This window comes from Dermacentor variabilis, chromosome 11, assembly GCF_050947875.1.
Source record: "Dermacentor variabilis isolate Ectoservices chromosome 11, ASM5094787v1, whole genome shotgun sequence".
Classification (NCBI taxonomy): Eukaryota; Metazoa; Arthropoda; class Arachnida; order Ixodida; family Ixodidae; genus Dermacentor; species Dermacentor variabilis.
This window is the reverse complement of record NC_134578.1, coordinates 90,567,868-90,595,038: the sequence shown is the minus strand read 5'-3', so window position 1 is coordinate 90,595,038 and position 27,171 is coordinate 90,567,868. Positions and strand designations below refer to the sequence as shown.

The following is a 27,171-nucleotide window of genomic DNA, read 5'->3' as shown; positions in this document are numbered from 1 at the left end:
CGATGAACATGAAAAAAGGAGGTACCAGCGAAACACAAAGGACGCGCGCACAAAGAACATAGGCTGGACACGGACGGAGGCTTAACTGGCCCAAGAGCTTGCGCTAATGTGCTGAGTGCATCGCTGCAAATCACAACCGTCGAATCAGTTGCGATATCCCGTCCATGATATCGCATCGTGCTGCAGCACTCCACCTCCAGTTGTATGCAATGCGTGACCATAGAGCAAGCTGAAAATCGGAGGTTGAAGCCGTTCACATAGTAGCACTCGACGCTTACAAATGAGCCTACTGAATATTGTAGCACACATAACATGGGGCAGTGATATGAAGCGTCTCTAACAAATTCACGAGCCTTCTACGCTACCGCTTAGACTACGGTGCCCCAGTTTACAAGTCTGGAAAATTAAGTAGCCTAAAAGCAGTCGATCCTTTGCACCATCAAGGCGTCCGACTGGCCACAGAAGCCTTCGGAACAAACCCTGTACAAAGTCTCTGTGTAGAATTCAATGAGTGGTCAGTCCAACTGCAAAGTTTATACACTAGTTTCACATACTTTTTGAAAGTACACTCGAATCCAGAACATCCTTCTCACTCTAATGTAATTGATGTGGCGTGCGCCACATTTTTTTGCAATCGACCCTTTCTTGTGGCGTGTGTGGAGTCTCAGCAAAGAATTGGGGTACCTCTCCTTGAACATCTTCTGATGCCTCCAGCAAAGGTGTTACCCCCGTGGCAGTGGCAGCTTATAGAACGTGACACATCATTTATTGAGATTGTAGTGGCGCGACTATCGCCTCCGAAGCAGGCGAAGAGGAAGAAGCGATCGCGTGCAAGTAGCGCGAGAATAGTACACGCTAGCGTGCTCGACCTGGGCGACCGCGGCGTCGGCCGCTCCCGAGATCCCGCTGCACCACGGCTTGCTGGCCTAAATAAACTGTGGCTACGGCGGCAGCCTCTCCGCGCCACCATCCACACGCTGGTGAGTCGGACGACCAAGGCAAGTCATGCCACCGTCAACCCACATCTTGGCGACACCGTACGACCCAGCCCAGCAATGCCAGCATCCGCGCACCGACTCTACCAAGGTGGGTGACGTGGCCTCATGCGATTCGGTAGATTTCCCACGGTTGTAGGATGTCCCGGAATTCCACATCAACTTGCCGGGCATGTGGTTAATCTTGCTGGACTGCCACTTCCTTCCCAACAAGGTTCCAGGCACCGGCTGCGATCCAGGTTCCGGTTGCCACCCCCGGCCCCGACTTCTACAATGTCGCTCACTGTCACTTCGAGCGCTCAGTCACTACCGCTCCCGCCTTTTTGACCATCGCCGCATTCCGCGTCTTGTCGTCCAATGTCACTCGCGTTCACCCGTCCCGATCGTCACTACTGACTGGCCTCAGCATCACACCTCTGCTCGGTTATTTATCCTCTTCCCCAGCTAATAGGCATCTGCGCGACATTTTCCAAGGCATTCACTGGGCCAGACGTAAGCGTTTTCGGTTATTCTACGGCCCGCTGCTCTCCTTCCTTGGACCTTCCCGCAAGCTGTCCGCCTTCCGTTTGGTGGCACTTCACTCATCACCTGATATAGAGGCTCTCTCACCGGCTCCACTAGGCGCAAATTTCACTCTCGCAGGCATGGAGACGCCACATGCACAACCGTCGCAGTGCATTAAAGCGACCACCGCAACCATGATGCTATCGGCATTCGAGATTTTACCGCAAGCAGCAGCAGGCGAGTCTTCCGATATTCTGTGCTGGCACGTTCCGCGGATGCATGGCCTACCGAAGTTTTGCAGGAGCAGCTCTGCCATCTGGCTACTTCAGCTCGAGAATGACGTCTACGTCACCAACATGAGTCACTTGCGTAATGTGCACGCCAGGCCCGGGCTGCCATATGGCCTACATTTGGAGCTCCGACTTTCACAGGTCCGGGCATCTACGAGAACCTGCAGCAGGTCGCGATTTCGTACTAGGGCATCACTGTGGCTGCACCCCGCACACAACCTAAGCGGCCGGTGCTGCCTGGTGCATTTCTCTCGGATTGCGTGAGCCCTACACTGCCAACCACGACACCATCTGCACACTTTACCATTGGATTTCAATCGCGCTTCGCACTAGGAGGGGGCCTTGTAGAGGCGCGGCTATTGCCTCCAAAGTAGGCGAAGAAGAGGTACTCACGTGCAGGTAGCGCGAGAATAGAGCACGCTAGCGCACTCAACTTGAGCGCCCGCGATGTCAGCCACTCCGGAGATCCCGCTGCACCATGACTAGCTGGGCTGAATAAACCGTGGCTAGGGCAGCTACCACTTCGCGGCACCACTCATAAGATCACCAGGAACGCTCCACAGGAACGCATTAATTTGCACTTTCTTCAATTACAGGCAAAATACTCTGGCCCGGAGTGCCTCACTGCCGTATCACGATCAGATGCTCTCAGGTCTGCCCGCAGTATGCGATGCCCGCAGTAGGTCCATCCTACTCGGAGTCTGATGTTCTGAATCCGGAAAGAAGTATCTTTACGGCTGAGGCATGTGCGCTATTCTCGGATGTAAGGTACATCAAGAAAGTAAAAATTAAAAAAAACGCAATTACGTTGTCCAAGTTTTAATATCGGCGTGGACGTAAAAATCCTGTAGCCAATTATCTGTTCGCACTTCTGTGCACTACGTATGCATCAAACCACCATGTCATTTTATGCGGGATGTCCGGTCATAGAGGCATTGCGGGTAGTACGTTCGCAGACAGAATTGCTGCGTCCACAACAACGAAAGTAAGTGAATCTTCTGTAGCTATTGCAGCGACCAATTTGAAGCCATCTTTACGAAAAAGGCTCTGACATATTTGACAAAGCCTTTGGGATAAAAACACCTTTAATAAGCTTCATTTAATCAAGCCTTGGTTAGGTAATTGACCACCAATAGCAAAAGCGCCACGAACTGATGTCTTGTCAATTGAGAACAGGACATACATACGGGACCCATTCTTGCCCTTTGATTGGCGGTGAACCTCCCTTTAGTGGCGGATGCGGCGAGCGGCTTACCGTACTTCGTGCCTTGATGGAATGCCAGGAAGTAGAAACTGGGTGGAGAAAGCACTTCCCTGCAGCTTACCAACAGCACACTCCTCTCCATCCAGCAATGTTTCTTGGTGCGGAACCGTTCTTCAGAACCAAAGTTGTCTCGCATTTCTCAAATGTAGTTGTGTTATATGTACGAGGGTATGTAAAAAAAATTATCGCGCTATTATACTGTAGCACCCACCGACGCCGCTACTCGCGGATGGATGGATAGATGAATGTTATGAGAGTCCCCTTTTGAACGGGGCGGTCGGTTGCGCCACCAAGCTCTTGCTATTATACTGTTTAATGCCCTACCTAGGTTAAAAAAGAAAAAAAAGGAAAGAAACTCTATGAACTCCCACAACCTAACTTTCTGATCCCTTATTGCGAACTTTGCTTTTGTAGGTCTCCGTTTTTTGTCGTTTCCCTACTTTCCTTCCACCAATCTTCCAATGGCCTCTTACTAATATCTATTGCGGACATGTTTACTTTTACACTGCTCTCGCTGAACCCAAGGGCTTCAAGGAGACCAGTGGTGCCTAAATCAACCGCTGGGCAGACGTCTTCACATTGTAATAAAGCATGATCCATCGTTTCCCTAGCTTTATCGCAGCACGCACATGCTTCTTCTTTCTTTTTATATCTCGATTTATAGGTGCGTGTTCTAAGGCATCCCGATCTCACTTCGAAAAGTAATGAGCTTCCCTTTGAGTTATCATAAACTGCTTCTTTCCTAATTTCGTTTTTTCCTCTTAAGTAGTTACTCATGGCAGGTTTTTTTTCCATTGCCGCCACCCATGAGATTATTTCAGCCTCTCTGACTTTCCCCTTGACGTTCTTTGTTGCTGTGTTGCCCACCCTACAGGCCGCATACTTGCCGGTAAGCTTTGTAGTTCTTTTCCTCCACTGTGAATCAGTACTTTCTTCCATATATTCCTCAGTCGTTCTTCATAATCAATTTTACTGCGAGCTTCCCTGACTTCAAGACTAGTCCAGCCCATATCACACCATATTGTTTCATTTGTAGTCTTCCTGTGAGCGCCTACGGCGATGCGTCCCACTGACCTTTGGTTCCCATCGAGTCCTGATTGTACCTCTGATTTAAAGCAAGCAACCGCATTTCCAAAAGTAAGTCCTGGAACCATAGCACCCCATAGCGCTCTGTGCTTCATGATGGCTGCATTTCTCTTCCCCTTCGCTGTCCATAGATATTAGCCAGACGTTGCAAATGCTTGTTAGCTGTTGTTGCTTAGCATGTTAGCTGTTTGCACTTTGCTTTAGCGTGGACGCTAAAGGTCGACGCCTTCTGTCGGAATGACAAAAGATGACGACAATAAAGTTGGGCGACGTGTGCTCGCGGCGCAAGCACAGTGCGCGGTATTCCGTTCTAAGAGCCTGCTACGCTGGTACTCTGGTCCTGGAGCTCCACCGCAACCTCTCGGTTCACGCTGTTGGTGGCTCCGGATTACGAAACGATCAACACCAGCAACCTACCGCCCTGAGGAAATCTTGTGCCTGATGCTACCTCACGCCTACAGAATGTCGGAGCTCTACAGCTTCGCCTGTCCACGTTCTGGTGCTAGGACCCACAGGTTTGGTTCACCCAGGTCAAGCCTCCTTCGATCTACACCACATAACCTCAGATACTTCTAGATATCGCTACTTACTTGCCAACTTGCCTCCTGAACTTCCTCACGCGGTGGCGTTGTCGTCGCTGCCTCTTTGAAGGATGGCCCGTACCAGCACCAAGGGCGCTCGCGCAGTCCTTGAAGTTCGGTTATTTACTGGTGCCATCGCACTTTCTAGCACCGCGCCCGTCAGCGCAAGTTCCCATGCCAGTGGTCGGGAAATGCAATGCGAGATCACTGACGGCGGCATGTGATCTCGCCTTACAACCTGGCCGCCTTTTCATCGTCATGGATTGCAGTTCCGGCCTGCGCTGTCATATCGACACTGGTGCCGAGGTCAGGGTATTGCCGTACTCCAAGCGTCACCGCGCTTCTAAGTGAAGTACCTTCCAGGCTCCTGCGGTCTGCGTGGCAAACTCTACCTCCATCGACACGTACGATCTACGGTTCGTCATTCTCGACCTTGGCCAGTGGCGTACGTTCCGGTGGGTCTTCATTGTAACCGATGTGAATCACACTATCTTCCGCTCTGACTTTCTGACTCATTTTGACCTCGACGTCAGCCGCTGCCGTCGCCTGATTGTCTACAAGATGCGACACTCCATCCCAGGAGATCGGTCAGCTGTCGGTCCCACTGGCATCCGCACGCTGATACCTGCATGACCGTAAGCTCGCATCTTCGAATATTTTCCTGGGGTGACGAGACCCAGCAACCTAAATCACCCACCAAAGCACGGAGTAATCCACCACATTGTCAGGCATGGTCTACCCGTCGCAGCTTGTCCGCGTGCGCCTCTTCGATGAAGATCTGGCCACTGCTAAACAGCAATTCGAACACATGCTCCAGTTGTCCATTACTCGCACTTCATCCAGCAGTTGGGCCTTGCCACTCCATCTGGTGCCCAAGAAAGAACCGGGTGACTGGCGTCCGCGCGGCTACTGCCGGGAGCTGAACGCTCACACGGTTCACGATAGCCCTTTCCACACATTCAAGATTTGACAGGCCACCTGGAAGGATGCAAAGTCTTTAGTAAAGTGATCCTTGTCGAGGCCTATCACAATATTCCCGTTGTGCCTGCCGTTATCCCGAAGACCGCCATTACTACACCCTTCGGCCTCTTTAAGTATGTGCGCATGCCCTTTGGGCAACATAACGCAGCTGAAACGTTCCAAATATTCATTGTCGAAGTAGCGTTCGAACTCCCGGTTGTATTTGAATACATTGACGACATCATCGTCGTGAGTCCCATTCGACAACATAATAAGCGTGAGCTCCTCAAACTCTTTCGACGCCTTTAGCAATTTGGCCTGGTTGCCAACCCCCAGAAATGCGCCTTTGGTTCTTCCGACCTCGAGTTCTAAGGTCACCATACCTTGGTGCTGGGAATTCGTCCATTGCCCTCCCACGTTCAGGCCGTGCAAGACTTCCCAGCACCGACTACCCTATGCCAGCTGAGTGAATTGCTGGGCCTAATGTTTCCCCCGACGTTTTATTCCGCACTACAGTGAGTTTCTGCAGCCATTGACTGACCTTCTTCGCACGACCAAACGCTTCTCATCGGCGTTTTCCTGATCTCCCGAAGCTCAAGCTGCTTTCAGGGCTGCAGAACAAGCCGTCGCCGATTCACTTCTTCTAATTTATTTTTTATATTTATTCATTTAAATACCATCAGGGCCCGAGGAGTCCACTGTCCAGAACTTTCGACACTTCATGGAGGGCCAGCCATTTTATGTTCGCATGGATCATAAACCTCTGGCGTGCGTCTTCCGTAAACCTCTTCCATGTACGTGAACTTCGTCATATATCGGAGTTTACGAGGGACATCCCGTAGATTAAAGACACTGAAAACGAGACAGCTGGTGCACTCTCCCGCATCACCTCCCTCGGCACTTCTACGTGAACTGTGGGCTGGGAACGTCTAGATCGGGCGCAGGTGGAAGACCCTGAGACACCGTTCCCTCCGTTCCTCAGCCGTTTGTGGCAGCCTCTCACTCTGGTGTGAAATGTCAACGGCTGCACCTCTCCCCTTCATTGGGGCTACCTTCCTGCGTGCGGGGATCCAATCTCTTTATGCGACACCTGCCATCCCAGCATCGGGGCCGCGCAGCGCATCGTCATACGCAGCGCCCACCGACGCCGTTACGCGCGGACGCCAAATGTCGGCGCCCTCGGTCAGCATGGCAAAAGATGACAATAAAATTGGGCGGCGCGTGCTCGCGGCGCAAGCACGGCACGCGCTAATCCATTCTAAGTGCCTGCTACGCTGGTCCTCTGGTATTTGCGCTCCGCTGCAATCTCTCGGTTCCCAACAATACATTTGTCCAGTGCACTGCTATCTGTGATTTTCAACAATTTTAGCCGTAATAGAGAGCCCCTAGTGTATCTTCTTTGTTTCTCCTGCCTTCTGCCTCTGTTTGTTGATTACATATGAACAGTATTTCTTTGCTTCCTCTTTTTACCAAGGTGAACCAAATCTACGCAAGAACCGACACGGATCGCTTGGACCTCAAGCTCGTGGTTATCGGTGTGGTTGTCTTATCGGTGAGCTTCCAATTGGCATCGCTAGATTGATCCCAGAATCCACTGCGCGGGATTCGGCAACAAGAATAGTTTTCTTATATGTGGCAGCATAAAAATGTTACTCAGAACTCGCGTGTAGTGCTTCACTAACTGCAGCGTAATATAAATATCTTGTTCCTTGGCAACCTAAAAATTCTGATTCACTGGCCTTAGTCCTATTCACTTCCAGAGCGTGATTTGAAAGTAACAATAACGCTAATCTCTATAGCACAATATTGGTACCATTTGGGCAACATATTCAAAGGTGGGCATACAATGTGGAAAGCCTCCACGAGTATTCGTAAGACCACGCTGCCTGCATAGGGTATCCGATTAAGGTCGACTGTCTTGTGCGGTTGTTGGTACATGACTCTTTGAAAACCACGCCAGATTGCATGTGATTTCCATTGTGCAACTTAACATTCCTAGTCTTTCCGCATTTCACAAAGATGTAACGTGTTGTTGAAAAGTTGCGGTAACTAACTGATATTGCAATAACTATCGACCGGTTTACGCCGCTGCCGCTGGAGATTCAAATCCTTTAGATATCGTATACACGCCTCGACACGTCCTGGCGCTCTCGCGTCCATCTAGAATCGAAGGCCACTAAAGCCGCTTTTCACATACAGATTTTTGCACCTATTTTCTTTTTTGTTAAATGTCTTGTGTTCGCGGACTGCGTCAAATGGCTCGGGGCTCCGAGCACGCAGTTCCTTATTCTTGTACGAATAACGTCGTTTATGCATAGCCTAAACTTCTAGGCTTCTCATGCGTCTTACACTTTTTGCACGTGCTTTGTTTTGACGATAATGAAGTGCCTGCAATCTGCACTTTTAAGCAGTTGCAGTTCATACACATCTGATTTCAGAAGTCGCGTGTCTAAATGTATCTTGTGAGCTACGCAGGAAACGCTTTGCTGGTAATTTATTGTGTTTTATTCATAGTGTGTGCACTATGGTGCACACACTATGGTGCACTAGCCTTGGTGACAATGGGCTGTTGTCTGTGTTACTGCGAGTGTCAGATATAAATAGATTTTATTCGTCGTTCTCTCTGCCTACCACAGCGTCGGTTAAAAAGGAGCTTGAGTTCGTGAGCTTCTACCTGAATTCCTGGGACCGGATCAGTCGTGTTTATCTACAGCCGGTCGACTCAACTTATAGATGTTTCTCGCATTCGAAAAAAGTAAAGTATCACGAATACAGGAAGCGGATTTTTTGTTGAGGCCATTCATTTTCACAAAAAGTATCAGAAATTTAAAACATACACACTATGTTCGAAGTAATGTAATACAGGAAGCGGATTGTTTGTTGAGGCCATTCATTTTCACAAAAAGTATTAGAAATTTAAAACATGCACACTATGTTCGAAGTAATGTGACTTTTCAATCAATAGTGATTTCACAATTCGACCAACTGCGCCTATTAATATATTTAAAGCAGGCATAATTGAACTATTATACATTGGTCCGAAATATACCATTAATTTGTGAGTAGGACTCCTTGAATATTCTAACAAGTTGTGTAACATTTTCGCGTCAGTTGTAAACTAATATAGAAAAGTTGTCCGCTCTCCACTCTTTAATGTTACAGTTCAAGAAAAAGCGCTACCTCTTTTTTGTGTAGAGTTATGAATGTGTAAACTTCATGCACGGCTTCAATCTTGCCTAAACATACCAATATCCGGCCTCCTTTATAGAAGCCATAAAGTCTAAACTGAAAGTTTTGGTTGCTACAGTCGCAAAAAATTATCTTTCTTGCTCGAATGCAGAAATGTTACTTTAATTGGATAAGCGGTTCTCTCTTCAAATTATTGCTGCTTTTTTATGTTTCCTTGGATGGAGAAATCCGAGTTGTCCGAAACAAAACTTCCTCTTTAGGACTACCATACTAAAAGTATACAACTCAATCTCTATTAAGCATTATTGTTTAAAAAATTGGCTGGGGCTTAGCTAACGTTAAGCCTGGATATCTCGAAGCGAAAAGGTTCGGTGATGCTTATGGATTAGCTTATGGTTATGCTTTATTATTTAGCCTATGGTTATGCTTACGGTTTAGCTTATGCTTATGCTTTATGATTTAGCCTATTGATATGCTTATGGTTTAACTTATGGATATGGATACATCCGCTTATCCAGTGGAGAATACAAGCTGCTTGGCACTTTGCCTGATCGCTCGCAGCATCCTGACTCTGTCGAAACAGTATTAGTTTTATCGGGATACTAGCGACAATATTAGCCAGATACTTGGAAGAAACTGTGTATTACCAGTACTCACGTACGGGGCAGATACCTGGAGGCTTACGAAAAGGGTTCTACTTAAACTGAGGACGACGCAACGAGCTATGGAAAGAAGACGATAGGTGTAACGCTAAGGGATAAGAAAAGAGCAGATTCGGTGAGTGAACAAACGCGAGTTAATGACATCTTAGTTGAAATGAAGAAAAAGGAATGGGGGGGGGGCATGGGCGGGACATGTAATGAGGAGGGAAGATAACCAATGGTTATAAAGAGTTACGGACTGGATTCCAAGAGAAGAGAAGCGTGGCAGGGGCGACAGAAAGTTAGGTGGGCGGATGAGATTAAGAAGTTTGCAGGGACAACATGGCCACAATTAGTACATGACCGGGGTAGTTGGAGAACTATGGGAGCGGCCTTTACCCTGCAATGGGCGCAACCAGGCTGATGATGACGACGATGATGATGACGATGATGATGATGATGATTGAAGATACACAAAGTAAAGCTGGCATTTATATTCGCAGTGTGAATTATCAAACTCAACATATCACCTTTTCGGCGGATACTGCGATTTCTTCTCCAGGAATATGTCGTCAGTGTTCAACAAAACACCAAATGTGCTATACTCATGGAAAGAAATACGACAGGTAAATTTAAAGTAACACACCAAATAAGCGCGAATAATTTAGAGTGAAGTCACGTCGCTACGTTTGTCATCGATGAGGCTAGTGAAAACTCCGATCTAGCCCGAATAGCCAAAATTACACCCATGTAACAAGAACTCGACACAGAAGAAACGAAAGTAGGTGCATTAGCTTGTCCTAAATTGAGTGGTTGATTGCGCAAGTTCTCTTAGTATAGATAAAGCATGCACCTCATTGATTTAAGAGTAGCGGTTTTCAGTTTAAAGTTACACTTCAGGCCGAGAAGGAAGTCACGCGCTCATGCCAAGGCGGAGATGGAACACGAAAATTCGTTTTTCGTTCAGATATTCGCCCTCCCCAGAAAATATCACAAGAGCACTTATATGAAAGACTATGCTAAGAAACTAACTGACGAATTTTATTCAAGAAGCTTCTATTCGGACCTTCTTACTATCTTCCAATCGCAGAGCCGGCATACTTCAATATTGTCATATAACCAAATGCATTACGCATATATTCTTGCAGACTTGCTTTTATACAATAGGGTAAATATTTCTATTACAGAACGACACTGAAATAATAGCAGAAAGATGCCCCGATGACAAGGAGCTCCTTGTGGCTCGCACGCCTTCCGCTTTGAACCATTTCATCAAAGTAAACAAGCACATATTTTCTTCAGTAGACGTGGGAATATATTTGACCAAGTAAGTCTTCTTCATATTGGTATGTATACGCTGGTCTGCTGTTTTAACGGACAACACCGTAACAAACTAAATGACTGTTTTGTTACCAATCTTGTCCGAGACACGCTTGTTATACGAAAAACTTTGTAGGTATGGCCAAGTCGATAGCGAGGCTGGCCCGTTCATTTAGACTCGGTAGCCAATACGCTGAAACATGGAGGAGCACGGAGTCGCAGCACCCTGGCTGTGGGCTGCTGGATGACGTAACCGGAACCTCACCTCGAGAGCCGTGGTTTTGCGCTTACTGCAGCCTCCAAATTTCTGTTTCGCGCTCTCTCAAACCTAAAATTCGCCGTGCCACAGTTACACGGGTTATTCCGCTTTCTTCAGATCCAAAGGTTGATACAGCTTGTACAGGGACACAGGGTTTGGGTACGGGCTAGTTGGTATTCCATTGTAAACATCACTTTGCATCAATTTACCAGTTAGAATGAGCCCGCCGAAACGAGAAGTTTAAAAGTTAATAATGCTTTTTTAATTAGAGATTAACTGCCACATATGACCCGTCACCTCGAGGTCGCTACCATTGACGGCATGTCTCCGAAGGAACCATCCTTATATTTCCAAATGGTCATTTTTAAATATTACTTAACATTTTCGTACAAACAACATGTACATAAGGAGTGCAAAAAGCCTTTTCCCAGTTCTCGTTCAGGTAAAACGTCTTATTAAACAGCTGGCAAATTCACAGTCATGGTTACCTCAGTAAGCTGCCCGTAGGCACAAAACTTTCATCAGAAGGCCCATAGACAAGCAAAACCAAGAGCGTGGTCAGCTCACATAAGATCTTGAAGGGGCAGCGCAAGACTACGAAGACAAAAGACGGGAAACTCACAACTAGCATTATTAGAAGGCATACACGAACTTATGCACTAGAGCCCATACCCGCATGCGCTCCCATCGATGACGTCATTATCAGTGCACTGGCAAAAATGCAAAACCGTGTAATCTAATGTTACGCTATGAGACAGTTTAAAATTCAAATGCACTGTCAAGCAAATTTAATGATGCCATGCTTACACAACGCGATCCTTTTTTGCTGATATAATAGGCCTCAATAATCTCCCCCATAGTCTGATTGCTATGCGCGGAAAGTATTGTCGTGTCTTTATATATTGGAGTGCACCCATGTTCAGAGCAATGCCGCGCGACATGCGAGTAGCGATTACCCGTTAGCTAGCGCCTATGCTCTGACAATCTCATGTTCCGGCGTCGGCCTGTTTGGCCCATATAGACGTGAGCGCAGGAAAGTGGAACCTCGTAAACAACTCCCATTCTACAGTTCACAGGCGGGGACGTGTGCTTAACAGTGCAGCCTATCCCAACATGTGTGTAGGCAGTCTGTGCCATCTTCCTATGAATCTTCCCGAAAATTTTGGTCATCTTGTTAGGGGCAGAAAAAAGGACCCTTACTTCAAACCTGCCTGCTACATTCCTGAGGATGTGTGGTACTCTGTGCACATATTGAATTACAACTACATTTTTCTTTTTGTCGGCAGGCTGTGGATTATTCATTCTTGCGGGCGCTCCTAATTTTACAGGCTTAACAAGCTTCTGCACGGTCATGCGCACGGCATCCTCCCGAAAACCTGCCGCGCTCAAACGCTCCACTTGTTTAAAAAACAACTCTCAGAAGTCTGGTGAAAACACGTTTTCGAAACTGCGGAAGATTGAACCGAAAAGGCAGTGCCATGTTTTTACCACATTCCAATAAGCGGAGTTAAATTTAAATTGGTTTTACTGACTTTGAAAAATACATCCAGGACACATACTTATCATTTAGTTTAGGCCCCGTATCTAAAAATTGTAGGTCGTTTATATCTGGCACTTCATGCGTGAAATCTAACCCTGACCCACATTTGCGGAATACCTGAACTACATCATGAACCATATGTTGGAAATTAGAATTCTTCAAAAAGACCAGAAAATCATCAAAATATCTTAGCACTTTGATTGTTCGGTCATCTAGGTTACTTCTTATATTTCTATAAAGCCTGCCTAGGCAAATCTTATTTACTACTTGAGCAACAATGGAGCCAAAGCAAATGCCAGACTATGTCGGTATAAATTTCCTTTGCATTCATCAAAGGTCGAAGCTATGTAGAGAGAATCTCGAGAAAAACTACTAACAGATAGAGCATAGCTGCTAGAAAATTTGAGCTCATCATTGTCCTCGGTGATACAGAGTTTAACACTTCTGATTTCACATCATAGCGTATATCATTTTATGTCATAACATATATCACAGCGCTGTCTTGTGTGTCCTGCCTTTTGTCTTCGTCGTCTTGTGCTGCTCCTTCAAGATGTTCAACCAGTACGAACTCGCCCAATTAATGATAAGTGTTAAGTGTCTGTGAGCGTCTTTTCACGGCTGCATGTGTTGCATGTAGGGCTGTTGGCCGTTCTAATAAGGAAGGCATAAGAGTTGGTAAATGCAACGCCTAGCCACAGACGGTACAGCAAGGTCTGTTCACATCGGGATAACACAGGCAGTAGATGCATCTTTATATGCGAGGACAACGAACGCAAACACACATGGTGTAACGGTTTGTGTCCCACAGGGGCAAAGCACATTCACGGGGCCTCCATCGCAGGCCAGGCACATCGTCTGTTAGCGAACGCGGAAGCAAGACAATTTTACCATTTTTGTTCGCAGATGGGGCGGCTTCGTCTGCGTGGTCATTCCCGTTGATCTTGCAATGCCATGGAAATCATTGAAAGATTACGTTGCGTCCCTTGTCACGGCTGCGATGAATCTGTCTAATTTCTGAGGCCATTCGTTCGTTAGTTCCGTGGCGTATTGGCCTTTGTGTACAGTGAAGGGCTGCCATGAAATACGTAAGAATTGGTCATTGTTGCGATGACTCCTGATTAATGAAACGAAGTGCAGCACGGAGTGTCACCAACTCTGCACCCATCCAGGTGGTCCCATATCAAAAGCGTAAAAAGAAAAGCGTATTGCAGCGTAAGACGGGCTCTGCAGCGACGACCTGTACGAGGTGGCGCCAGAGTAGCGCACCGTCGTCTGCTCACCGATGGCATGCGGTGAACGCGTCCACCGATACCATATATGGATAGAAAGCGCTGCATGAGCAGAGGTTTGTCTGCGGCGGCTGCTGTGAATCGCGCCCACGCGTCACCCGCGCTTTGCCTCTCTCGATCTCCCGATTAGCCTGGCTGTCGTGCCACAATTTGCTGCATTTGCAATGTACCACACGAGACACTGTCCGTGCCAGCCAATGTTTCGCGAATTGAGAACACGTATACAGCTCTACTCAAGTTTCGCATTATGGACTATCGTAATCGCCGGTGAATTTTTTTCTTTCCTTAAATTGCCTCGGCAAATGCAGATTTTAGCAAACTTTATTTGCCAGCACATTAGATATTCAGAAGCGTATTTAGCTGGCCACATGGTATTGAGGCTTTTCTGTAATGTAAGCAAGAAAGAATCTTGAGAAGGTGAAAACGCAACAGGCCATGGAATCAATCCACCGTGGTTGCTTAGTGTCTATGTTGTAGCGATGCTAAGCACGAGGTTGCGGGATGAAATGCCGGTCACAGTGGCCTCGTTTCTATGGAGGCGAAATGTAAAACAGCCCTTTACTTAGATTTAGATGCTCGTTAATGAACCGCAACTGGTAAAACTAAATCCGGCGTGCCCCACTAGGACGTGCTTCACAATCAGATCGTGGTTTCGGGACGTAAAATCCCATAATTTAGCTGTATCTTTAGGCCAGAGGATCCTATGAACGCGAAACAGGCCATATAATCCTACGAAATTATAGCTATAGAACCATTAAAATACTTAACAGGTCATAGATAAGCACTATGATCGTCTTCATGACCTTTATATCAAGTCTTAGCACTGCTAGCCTCAAAAACATTAGCCGTTACGTACAATCTAGGAAAAACGCGCGGAAAGTATCCAAACAAATTCTGCTCGCATGAAGCTAATTTTTTCGCATAATGAACAGAAACATCTTGGTAAATTGCTTCTTTTCCAGCAGAAAATTCGCACGGCAGACACTCTTGGCTTCCAGTCACGAAACATTGAAAGGTAAGCAATGCGCGCGTCTCAGCAAAAAAAAAAAGAAAACTTTTAATACTGCTGGGCTTTTTTACATTGTTCTTGTATTCATCACACTGGTCGGTAATATCAAGCAAACCCCTACTTCTATTGCTCCAATTTTTTTAAGTAATTACCCTATCGTTAGGTGGAAAGACGTAGACGAGAAGCTATATACAATTGTGTTTAGAAGCGGTTTCGCTACAGTTCGTCGAATGGCAACAGTGCGCGCTAGCTTAAAGATTCGCAGTTTCGCCCGAAAGGCGAAGCATAAGTTGCGGTAGTAAGTTAGTAGACAGCTATACGAAGTAAGGATAGTAGTACTACTGGCTGTGTAAGGTTGTTAACATTCGCTTACTAATTGAATTAACAAGCATGGTATCAGCACGCACAAGCAAGAATGAGTACATCACCGTCAACGAGCGCGGACACTCGCTGCAAAGCACTGGGCGCTGACGTGAGCAAGCGCGGCAGCAGCGGCGAGTGAAGTGTCCTTCGTGCGGTCTATCGCTTCAACGCAAGAGCGGCGTGGACACAGCGCACACAAATGTATGAGCCATCTTCGGATCCCTTTCTAGATGCGGCGCGTGCGACGGCGCGCGGCCGTGCAAAGTACGTACTCGATGGCCGAGCCGAAGCCGCCCCGCCCCCCTCCCCCCTCTCTACTGTGCTGCCACTCCGCTTTCCTTCATATATGGCACGCGAGATTGAGCCGCGATCGTCAGCTGTCCTTGCGCCCGGTTGCGCTATGCGCAGTTGTTGCCGCAGCACAACACCGCCCCCGTTTTTTCCCTGCCATCCCCCCCACGGTTGTTTGCTCTCCGCTTTCTCCTTCGCGCGCGTCAGATTAAATTAAATTATGGAGTTTTACGTGCCAAAACCACTTTCTGATTATGAGGCACGCCGTAGTGGAGGACTCCGGAAATTTCGACCACCTGCGGTTCTTTTAGGTGCACCTAAATCTAAGTACACGTGTGTTTTCGCATTTCTCCCCCATCGAAATGCGGCCGCCGTGGCCGGGATTCGATCCCGCGAACTCGTGCTCAGCAGCCCAACAACCAAGCCAATGAGCAACCACGGCGGGTGCACGTCAGATTGAGCCGCAATTGTCGGCTTCCCTCGCGTGATTTCCCTTGCGCATACCGCATACGACGCGCGGCAACCGTGTTGTCGTCCTGGGACTTCATAGGGAACATTAGGGCGACGACGAGGGCAAGAATGAGCCTGGAGTGTCCATATAACTGCTATCGCAATACAATCGTGGTCGTCGACTTCAGACATGCCGTCCCGTAGCAACAAAAGGCCAAGCTCAGAAGAAGTATAGTAGCATTTAACCTACTGACAACTTCACTGGACGCCTGACTAAATGGCGAGAATGAACCGAAGGGGGCAATCTTGCGTCACTGGCGCCACCTGGCGCAGCCGGCAGTAGAACATCATGTGTCGGAAAAAAAAAGCGCCTGTTAAAACTCCCGCAGGACGATAAGGTGACCACCGTGACACGAACACACAAGGGGAAAACTACGTGTCCCGGGGGCGGACGTTGTATAGACGCTTATGAAGCGTTTGCCAGGCCATCGGTATGGGTGAGCAGGCGATCAGGGTCTGAAGGAGCGACAGGGTCACGCCCATACTTGATTGTTGAGGTGACAGTAAGATGAAAGTGCAGTGTCACGGGGGAACAGGTCGAATCACTGCCAATAACTGAAACTGATAAAATCTGGTAGCGTCGTGACGAGAAGAATTATACGCAACTGTGGCGTAAGGAAGGGAAATATTCCAGTCGTAGTGGTCTGGAAGTGTACATGGACAGCATATCTTTGAGGGTGCAGTCTAACTGTTCTGTCAGACCAATGGTTTGGGGATGGTATGTAGTAGTCTGCTTCTTCTCAGGGGAGCAGCAGTGCAGTGTCGCCGATAACTTCGGAAAAAAAAGTTACGACCACAGCCATTAAGCAGCTTTCGTGATACTCTAAGAAGAAATATAATGTCAGGCAAGAAAAAAATCTGCAGCATCGGCGGCACAACTGCTAGCGAGAGCCTGTAGTGCCGTGTGGCGTAATCACTTGGAACGGCTACTCATTTGTACCCAAAAGATCATGTGGAAAAGAGGCCGCGGAGGTATAATCCAACACGAAAGAACGGTTTCGCAGATAGGCTAATTGGCTGTAGATACCGACTGGTAGCACCTTGGATGTTTTCCTACGCTGCAGTAATCATGCAGCAACGTAATGACGGAGCTACAGAGATCGGGCCAGTAGAAACGACGGCGGACCCGGTCATACGTATGCGAAGCCCCAAGGCGCCCTGTGGTGGGCGCGTCACGGAGCTCGAACAGCACAGTCTGGCGTATGTGCCTCGGCACGAGAAGATCAGGAACGTTGTGGTGATAGTTCCGGCAGTACTAAATGCTGCTTTGGGGGACGTGTCGCAGAACAGAAGGCTCGATAGTTGAAGGGTGCAGACGCTCGATGAGTGTTCGCAGCGGTGCGTCCCAGTTTTCCTTGTGGGCGATGTTCGTGAAGACAGACTCTGAGAAAGTTCAATTGGCAGTTCTACGGTCGGCGACGTCAGGTTTGTTGAGAGGGTAACGAGACAAGCAACCAGTGTCCTTGTGGAGACTGCCACACCTGTAGATGACAGAATAGCAATATTCTTGTAGGCGTAACTCATAGGCACCAAGTCGCCGTGTACGATCATATAATGAGGACGCGTTTTAACATAGTTTTAAGAGGGTAGGGGCCAAGTATGGTGTGAGGGTCCTTTTTTCTGCTCCGATGAAGCTGGGTAAATTAGGGGCAGCAGTTCAGAGGAAGCAGGAAGGCTTTAAACGGAATGCTGCATGCAAGGTAAATCATGTCAATAAGTACATCAGTTGCAAGAAGGGCGCTGTCTACCAAATTCCTTTATCTTGTGGTCAAACTTACATAGGCCAGACAGGCCGTTGCATCAATATTAGGTTAATGGAGCATGCCAATTCATTGGATAAAAAAGACACTAACCTGGCAAAGCATCGCAGTATTTGTAAATGCCTACCTTTCTTTGACGATACACAATTGTTATTTTTTCATAGTGACAAGACTACCAGAGAAGTCGCTGAAGCATTTCATATCATCAGAAAATCTAATAGTTGCGTTAGCAAAACATCTTTAATCTTGTCAGCGAAAGAAATGGCATTGCTGCATAAAGGGTAGATTGCAAGGCAGGTACAACGCGTGCGTATGTTGGCTGTCCGGAGTTTGTATCTGATCATCGACGTATGACCGGGTGCATGCGTGCCCAGTTTTGTACGTATAAATGTTGACTTCTTACTGCAAATAAATCAGTTGTAAGATCAGCGCCGTGTTTGTCTCCTCCTCTTTCTGGTCCTGTCATCTAGCGCTGTTTGAATTTTATTGTTCGCCCTGGTACCCACCGGAATTGAGCTCTAACACATGACGCGCGGCCAGGCATGCGGAGTGACGGCCGTGCTAGAGTCGGAGATGCGCTCTCTCCTACTATGGCGCGTGCTAGGGCCCATGATCTGCAACATTATGCTGCGGCAAAACGACGCGCGTAATGCGGCCATTGTACTCTCATGACAGGCTGGCTGCTCATTGAGTGGGACACCACGACTACGGTGAAAATGCGCCTGGTGTGTCCATGTAATTCCCATTGCAATAGAATAAACGGTTCTCAATATAAAATTTTACAGATCAGTTCTTTTTAGCATTAGGGTTCGTAATGTGGTTCTACTCTAAATGGACGTAATGAAACTTCAGGGAAGGCTCTCATTCTCTAGACCTCTATATTTTTGAAGTGTTTTATTTATTTTTTCGAATAATCTACTGACGCATTTTAATGCAAAAGTATAATTTCATTGGTTGTTCCTTTTTTTCTTCCTTTTGATGCTGAAGGAATCGCATACGTGGGTGCAGCCTGCACCAGTTCCTGCGGTGCACTAGTATACGATGACCGATCAGGGGATGGTTGGAACGGAGCTGCCCACGAGGTACTTCATCTGTAAGAGAGCAGTGAGACGTTTCTTGTTCTTCTGCGCGTCTTAAATGGAACAGCTACAATTTTGGTGTGTGATTTCGCAATGGATGTCGGAGGCTCAGCAATCTAGGGAACGTCCTTCGAGAACTGCGTATAGACGGTTCACAGGTTAAGAATACTTCGTAGGGCATTCTTGGTGGGATCCTAAAGCGAGAGATGACATGTGTCAGATAAGGGTAAGGCCAAATCAGTCTTATAGCGCTAAACAGGAACAAATTTTCATATGGGAAGCGACACTAAATGCCTTGGTTCTCAGCACTCTCGCAAGTCATTATTGCTTCGTGTACTCTTCGTGTTCGCCAGAGATTTCCGTCCTTTCATCACCGAAATTACAGCAGTGATTTGCATAGCGCATATGCAAAATATCAAGCGTCACCTATCGATTTGCAGCAGGGTGCCATCCGAAATCTTGCCAAAGACATGGCAAAACGAAACTCCACGCTTGACAGCAAAGCCGCATGCATAGCTGCTGCATTTATTCTTGTGCTGCGGTTTTCCCCCACCACTTTTCGCTGCTCCATGCAAAGCAAGAGGTTCTGGAAATGCCGTCAACAAGCTGAACTTTCTTTTTTAGCAATAGGCGTAACAAAATTGGGGAATAAAATGAAATCCGAATGCTAAACAGTGACCAACAAAGGCGACGTTTTCGAAATTGTTCCTTAGTGCCTGTGTGTTTTGGCGAGCTCTATAACTCCGCCACCCCCCTCCCTTAAAAAACTAACATACCTTTTTTCACCATGCCAGCTTGATTTTTTATTTCGTGATTCTGTCAATCCCACCAGGTATATTTATAGCAGTGGGTTAGAAGGGTCTGTAGACGTTGTAGTACAGGCATTTACATAAGGATACAAAAGGGTACCTAGTAAGTGTTAAGGATAACGGACCTATGTTAACAGCAAAGAGTATGGCGAAAACATCACGCACAATCACCTCATTTCAATTGCATGTGATGTTTAGTAGATGACCACTGTTTGGCCAGCATGTTCAACAAGTTTGTCAACAGTGGGCTGTGCGGCTTCCACCTTGGCTAAAGCATTCCAGTCGCGAACAGCTCCAAGAATATTCATGGAGTGTAACGTGACGATTATGACGGGTTTCTCTGGATGTGTTATAGAAAATGTAGGTGTTAGAATCCACTTGAACATTATTATGCAGAATGAGATAACAAATTTGACTCGGTACGGCATCGCCCGACTGCTTAGTGTACGAAGGCCGATGTCTGATAGCATCTGAGTAGGCGAGTCGGTGCGCCTATATCTCTTACAGATAAAACGCGTGGTTGTTCGGTGGACAGCCTCAAGAGTAATTTGATTTTACCAAAGGGAAACCATGCCACCTTCGCATATTCCAAGATAGGACGTATGATTGTGGTCAAGAACAAAGCTTGCTTCCGTACGAAAAATTGTTTGGGAACGCGATAGTATGTTTAGAGTATAGGGGCGCTACTGTTCTTGTTTGATGTTTATGTGACGGCACTGCTATATTATGTAGCACGCAATTAGAGGTGTTTAAGCGCTTTAAGCATTATAGCGGCTGAAAAAATTACTTTTCAACGAAAAAAAGAAACCTTCTGGGTTGCGGCGGTACGCGTATTCGCTCGCAATTCTTTTGAGTCGAAGTAAAAATGAATCAAACTTCCGCAGAGGCCGCACTTTGTCCCTAGATTTTTCATACACGCTGAAAAAAAAGCACTTTGATACCTTAGCATAACCGCCTACACAGAAAATTTTCGATCATTTATTCAATCAAAAATTCACACAGTTCCGCAAAGCAAATTAAGTCAGGTTTTGTCATAGGAGAAACAATCGGAAGAGTGGGTTCGACCTCTGTGCACATTGCTCTGTACATTTGACACAACAGCTCAACGCCATAGTGAACGTCCGCGTGATCTAATTTCCAGTTTACCATGCTCGCTGTTTCAATAGTTCTATTTGGCATTTAATTACCGTGTGTTGGACCACTTTTCGTTGTGGTATTGAGACGCCGCTCTATAGGGTGTGCCATGCTGCGCGCTGGCAGAGTTGCACACGCTATTGAAGCTCCTAATAGTTACACGCGCCTGAAGCACAAAAGAACTGCGAGAATGATGCACTGCAGATACTACGAGCGAGAGAGAATACGCGCATCACACTAGCATGGGACAACTTTATATTTGTGGTGGCGAATGCCAGAAAAGTGCACGCAAAACCAATCAACTTTTGACCCTCGTGTTGGATATCGTGTTTGCCCTCCGTTTTCACCCGAAGTGCTTGTGCGACCTGATTCGGTCGATTTCATTTCAGGCGTTCGAACCGAGAATCCATCGCAAACAGATGAACCAATTTGCTTATTTGTCGCCGGCATTTAGTTTTATCAGCCCTGACGGGCAGTAGTACTAAAGCAACTTCGCTTTCTTTCTTTCTTTATTTTTTTTTGTGGACGCAACAGGTTTGGTGGAAGGGGGGTTTCTAATGCAATACAAGGTTCTCTTAGAGGCTTCAGCCGAAAATTCTAGAGCAGAGTAGTAATTCTTTAGGGTACCTAGGGACTCAGGTTCGAAGCACACGTCACCACGAAAAGACATTGGCGAAGGTTTGGGTTACAAAGCAGTACGCCTCTTGAGAATGCCCTCCGGCCAGTCATCCAACGGTGCATTAAGCAGCCGGCGTGGCCTCGCTCATTTGTGGGCGCACTGAGAAGTTCGGTTTGCATTGTTCGCGTAACGATGACGACGACTGTAGCATCGTACACTCCTGAAGACGCACTCGGTGATGGTCGCCGAGCCCCACCACAGAACGCTCAACATACAGGTGCTTCGCAGCTGTTACTCGAAGAAGATGGCCGACGAGTTCTGTGTTTCCAGAATGTTGCTTATTGCGTTGCCAGTTACTGAAGAATTGAGAGGTGAACGATTGTTTGTGCAGAAGAATTTAACCCTATAATGGCCTATCTTGTACCCAAAATTATAGCGGTATTTAGAGGAACCCTGCGATGCGCTAGGTAATGCGTCTATGGAGGTTCAATAGCGCTGGCACAATGCACAGATTCCGTGCATTGGAGACGACATCACATAACAATACGACGATTCAATAAGAAACGCAATCCGCGGCTTGTCTTCATGCATTATCTTAAGCATTGAGTAAAATGTACAAATTCGCTTGAGGAGAAATATTGAGGACGTACAATTTCCGAAAACCGATGTTAGGCACATTATTTCAGATATTACTACGTCATTTTTGCTGGGAAGTTGTTTCACTATTGCGGCGTGATATCACACGCGGACTGATATCACTTTTAGTAGAGTCACAAAAGTAGACGTACGTACGACAATGGCACTCGGCGCCATGGCGTAACTTCCACACTTGCAGATGACGTAATATGAAAACTGTGAGGTGAAAACATGACACGTGGCGTACGCGGTCACGGGGTTGTATGCGCTCTCCTGCGGAGCCAGAAATACGTTGATCGAATGGCCCCAACAATGCTGAGATTTCGTGCGCTGAAACAACAATTTCATTATGAGGCACGCCGTCGTGGGGGACTCGGGAATAGTTTTGACCAGTTAGCGTTCCTTAATATGCACCAAATACACGATAAAGGAGCGTTCTTGCATTCCAACCCGTCAGTTTACATGGCAAGTGACACCATAGGAGAGATCTGTGGGGGCATAGTCATGGCCTATATCTTAACACCGCTATAATAGGCTGCTAGCAGCGTCTCAACGCGGAATTATATTTCCTTACTGTGCTGTTTTGTTCGTATGTGCTCTTCGCCATTGGCTCGCCACCATTGCTAATATGTGCAGCATCAGGAGTGACTAGAATTTTCTCTTACGAACAATTCTTGCTTAAGAATGTTTTGTAAGTGCGGGCCCAGGTTATATATGCAGATTGTGAGCCTACGCTGTTTTACGGCAGTTTTCAGGACGTGTGCAATTGACCAATGTTGTCAGCCAGCATTTTGGACGATCTCGCTCATTCCTAGCGACAGCACACACTCTCGTGATTGTTAGTGAGTTATGAAAATATGCTCAATCAAACTTTCCGAACATTCAATCCTTAACAAAACCGAGAGACAGCGCGTGGCTATCCGAATTCATTGGAAATAATAAATCACAGCCCGCGTAACTCAATCCGTGTCTGTACGTGTGCCTTCAGTCAATTGCATCAATATTCCAGAGGATGCATCAGCAAGATACCTTACGGTGACGAATAGCTGTACGGGCTAGCTCTTTTCAGATACGCGCTCTAACAAACGGGAGAACGCCACCTATGCATGTCAGCTCTTAGATGGTGAAAACGTTCACTGTTTTCATCAGGTGATACCTCTTCGGTTTGGGAATACTACAGGCCATAAGACCCATGTGGGGGATGCGATACACAGCATGATATAAACAAGTCGAATAGAAACCATTACAAATACAGAAAGTCAAGGCCACTCAATAACTGACAGCAGACTTGTTAAACTTCAAGAATCACGTCCCAATTTACATCCATTTGAGCATTTGCATTAAAGACTTCTCTTGCCTGTAATCAAACCAAAACCACGCACTTTAAAAACTCTTCCGGCATGTGACTCGCCAGTTGATAACCTAGAGCGCATATAACTCTTTCCTGAACTTGATGGGGGAAATACTCACAAAGAATCTAATCAATCCGTACGCGCTTACTTTTACGTGATTCTTTACCAAAAGATATCCGAATTTTCTCTAAATTTCATTTGAATGTCGTTCATTCTTTTATCAGGGGCAGTGGGTAAAGTGTTAAATTAGGCTGGTTAGTACGTTACTGAAACTGAAACAAAGAGCATTAAAATCATCAGCAGCGTCGTGATTGCCTCCTTTTGTCACCGCCCTGTTTTCAACGCTGTATCCTTCAAATTCAGCGCCGAAATTCGGCGCCGTTCGTAGAACACACCAATGACACTCCCGAAGGGGTGCATCCGTAATTTATTGCGAAGACCGTCCCTAACCCCCACACTTTGAACGGTGCGTAGACATCACCTTATTTTGTACCCCTTACTTTGGGAAAATATTTTAAAAAATGCTTTGTTCACATAGGACACCGCAGACACATGACGCGAACCTTGTGTAATGTGTAAAAATTATCAAAAAGCTTTATCAAATGACTCTGTAATAATTGCAAAGCCTTCAATGAAGCCAGAAATTCTAAAGTTATGTGATACACTACCCGGTAACATGCCAGCATTCCCCCTAATTTTGCCAGCTGTACGATCGGTGTGATGTCGAGTCCTCTCAGGACACTGGGAAACATAGCTGAGAAGGAATGTTAAAGCTTCAGAGCATTTGCTAAGGAATCTTATCTGTGAAGGCTGTAGTTCACCTGCACATAAACTGCAGATGCTCAGTTGGCATAATGATCTCCCAATTTTCACTAAATTTGACTTTGGTTGCATATATAATTCTCCCGGGTAGCTGGCGGAATTCTGCACTGTTAGTAAATGAGCGTATATTATTCCGAAGCACTTACACGCATAATTTTTAGAAGCTGCACATAATTCAAAAACATTACACTTAACCAAGATTACCCCCTGGTCTGCCTCTATTTAATCAAATATATAAAAAGTGCCTTGATTAGTTTATCGAGGTTGGGTGGGAAACATAATGAGAACCTCTGATAATGCATGAATATCGAGGAAAAGCTAGGGTTCAGTAATTATTTTCCAACTTCCCGATTACGTCTGGGTTTAAACCTGCAACCTTATTGTTTCATCACACATTGAACACGTGCTGGTTCGTGGGCGAGTTGGTTATACATAATTACGACGAAGGCACCAAATAAAACTACAGATGAAGGAAAACGAGGCGGTACAACCCCGTAGGTCCACTAACAACGGAACGTTTTCTTTCTTGTCGCAGGAAAAAATAGCTGCTGCCAAGAGTCAAAACATCAAGAAAGAACAGTGCCGAATTCTGCATCACGCAACGAAAACGCGATACAGAACAGCTTCGCATGAGCCGCTCCCAAGATGCGCCAGTTCCTTTGTCGACAGAGGATGCGAGAAACAGAGAATGTATCAGTGGACCCTCAGTTTCTCTATCGACAAAGAAACTAGCGTATCTTGGGATCGGCGCATGAGAAGCTGTTCTGTATCGAGCTTTCGTTGCGTGATGCAGAATTCGGCACTGTTCTTTCTTGATGTTCTGACTCGTGCCAGCAGCTTTTTATTCCTGCGACAAGAAATAAAACGTTCAGTTGCTAGTGCGCCTACGGGGCTGTGCCGTGTAGCCTTCCTTCGTCCGTCGTTTTAAGTGGCGCCTTCGTCGTAATCAGCGCACATTACCATCAACATGCCCACAATTTTACCACATCTCAATTTGGTGTGCCGCAAATCTTTTTCTCAGCGCTTCAAAACAATAGAAAATGACTGTAAAATGCTGTCAAACACGTTGTAAATAAATAGATAGCGAAGTCCGTAAATAATTCCTGAACTTGTGACTCTGCTGCACTCCACCGATAGCTTGCTCCTTACTTGACAGTAGTTTCTTTTTTTTTTGTCATCTCAAATTAGTTTGAGACCACGCAAGGAGCGATGGAGCGAAACAAAGTTGCCCTTTCGCCCGCAAGGCGAAGCGTCGGTTGCGATAGCAAATTAGTTCACAGCAATACGGAGTAAGAATAGTAGTTTTATCGGCCGTATCAACTTGGAAACATTCGCTTGCTAACTGAATTAACAAGCATGGTGTCAGCGCGCACGAGCCAACATGAACACATCACACTCGATGAGTGCGGACACTCGCTGTCGAAACGCTGGTGTAAGCAAGCGCGGCAGCAGCAGCGAGCGGTGACCATCGTGCGGTCTATCGCCTCAAGGCGAGAGCGGCGAGAACACAGCGCGCACAAAGGTATGAGTCGTCTGCAGATCACTTGCTTTCAAGATACCGTGCGCGACCGTGCAAAATACGCATTTTTTGGCGGAATCAAAGCATGCCCCCTCCTTTCCACGCTGCGTTCCCGCTTGCCGCCATTTATGGCGCGCAATATTGAGCGAGCCCGGATCGTCAGTTCCCCTCGCACCCAGTTGCTAGATGGGCAGATGCTGGCGGAACAAAACGCCGCCCCCATCACCCCTACCTCGCATCCCCTCCCCCCACCCCTCGGTATTTCGCACGACGGAAAACGACGCGTTTGCTACCGCTTTCTTCGTTCGCGCGCGCCAGATTGAACCGCGATAGTCGGTTTCCCTCCCGTGCTATCACTCGCACATACGGCATACGACGCGTGACGACGGTGTTATTATAACCCTTATACTTAGCATGGAACATCACGGCGACTACGACGGCAAAAATGTGCCTGGAGTGCCAATATAATTGATATCGCGATAAAATGTTAAGCGTAATGGTAAGAGACAAGAAGATGGTGGTGTGGAATAGAGATGAAACGGAGGTAGCCAATATCCTACTTCACGTCGAGAGGAAACAATGGAGCTGGGCAGGCCAAGTAATGCCTAGAGAAGTTAACCGGTGGAACATTAGAATTGCAGAATGGGGGCCAATATAGGGAAACGCAGTCAATGAGGAGAGGTAAATGGCCATGAATGGCCATGAAATCAGGAAATTTGCAGGCATATCTTGTAATCATCTAGAGCGCAAGACAGGGGTAATCTGAGATCACGGGGCGAAGTCTGCGTCCAGCAGTAGCGATAAAATTAGGCTGACGATGTTAATGATGATCTTGGTCATGATCAAGTGGCACACCCAATCGCATTTCTAGAGCATCGCCTTCGTGTATATGCCGGTAATGTGATAGGGAGGTGAATTTCATTATTGCGCCAGGAGAGCGCAGCTCGACACAGGTCAACCGACTCACGCAGTGCACGCAAAGGCTGACATTGAGAGAGAGAGAGAGAGAGAGAGAGAGAGAGAGAGAGAGAGAGAGAGAGAGAGTAAACGTGAGACGGATTCAGGCGTGCGTTCTCTCCAACACACCAGCGAAGCGCACTCGCCGGAAGCAGGTTCCGGCTGTTTACGGACGAAGGTGAATGTGCCACATGAAAACGTTGTCGCACTGTATTACCGTGACGCGCTTGGAAATGCTGTACGCAACTGGTGCATTCATGTAAACGAGGCTATGGTGAAGTAACCAAGCCAGATGCCCTGACGGAACAATCACAAAATAGGCGACTGTGAATTATGAGCATAAATTCAGCGGAAACAGTCCTTCAACTTTTTCAGTGTCGTAATGTTTACGCT

General features: G+C 46.8%; 1 protein-coding gene across 1 annotated transcript in view; it reads left to right on the top strand.

The window, feature by feature from the left end:
• LOC142563374 (venom metalloproteinase antarease-like TpachMP_B) overlaps positions 1-27,171 on the top strand; it is an 82,503-nt gene that overhangs the window by 17,195 nt on the left and 38,137 nt on the right. Inside the window, exons 4-7 of the mRNA XM_075673934.1 lie at positions 7,155-7,232; positions 10,698-10,837; positions 14,881-14,933; positions 18,839-18,944. Of these exons, the coding sequence (XP_075530049.1) occupies positions 7,155-7,232; positions 10,698-10,837; positions 14,881-14,933; positions 18,839-18,944 (377 nt within the window). The remainder of the gene's footprint in view (positions 1-7,154; positions 7,233-10,697; positions 10,838-14,880; positions 14,934-18,838; positions 18,945-27,171) is intronic.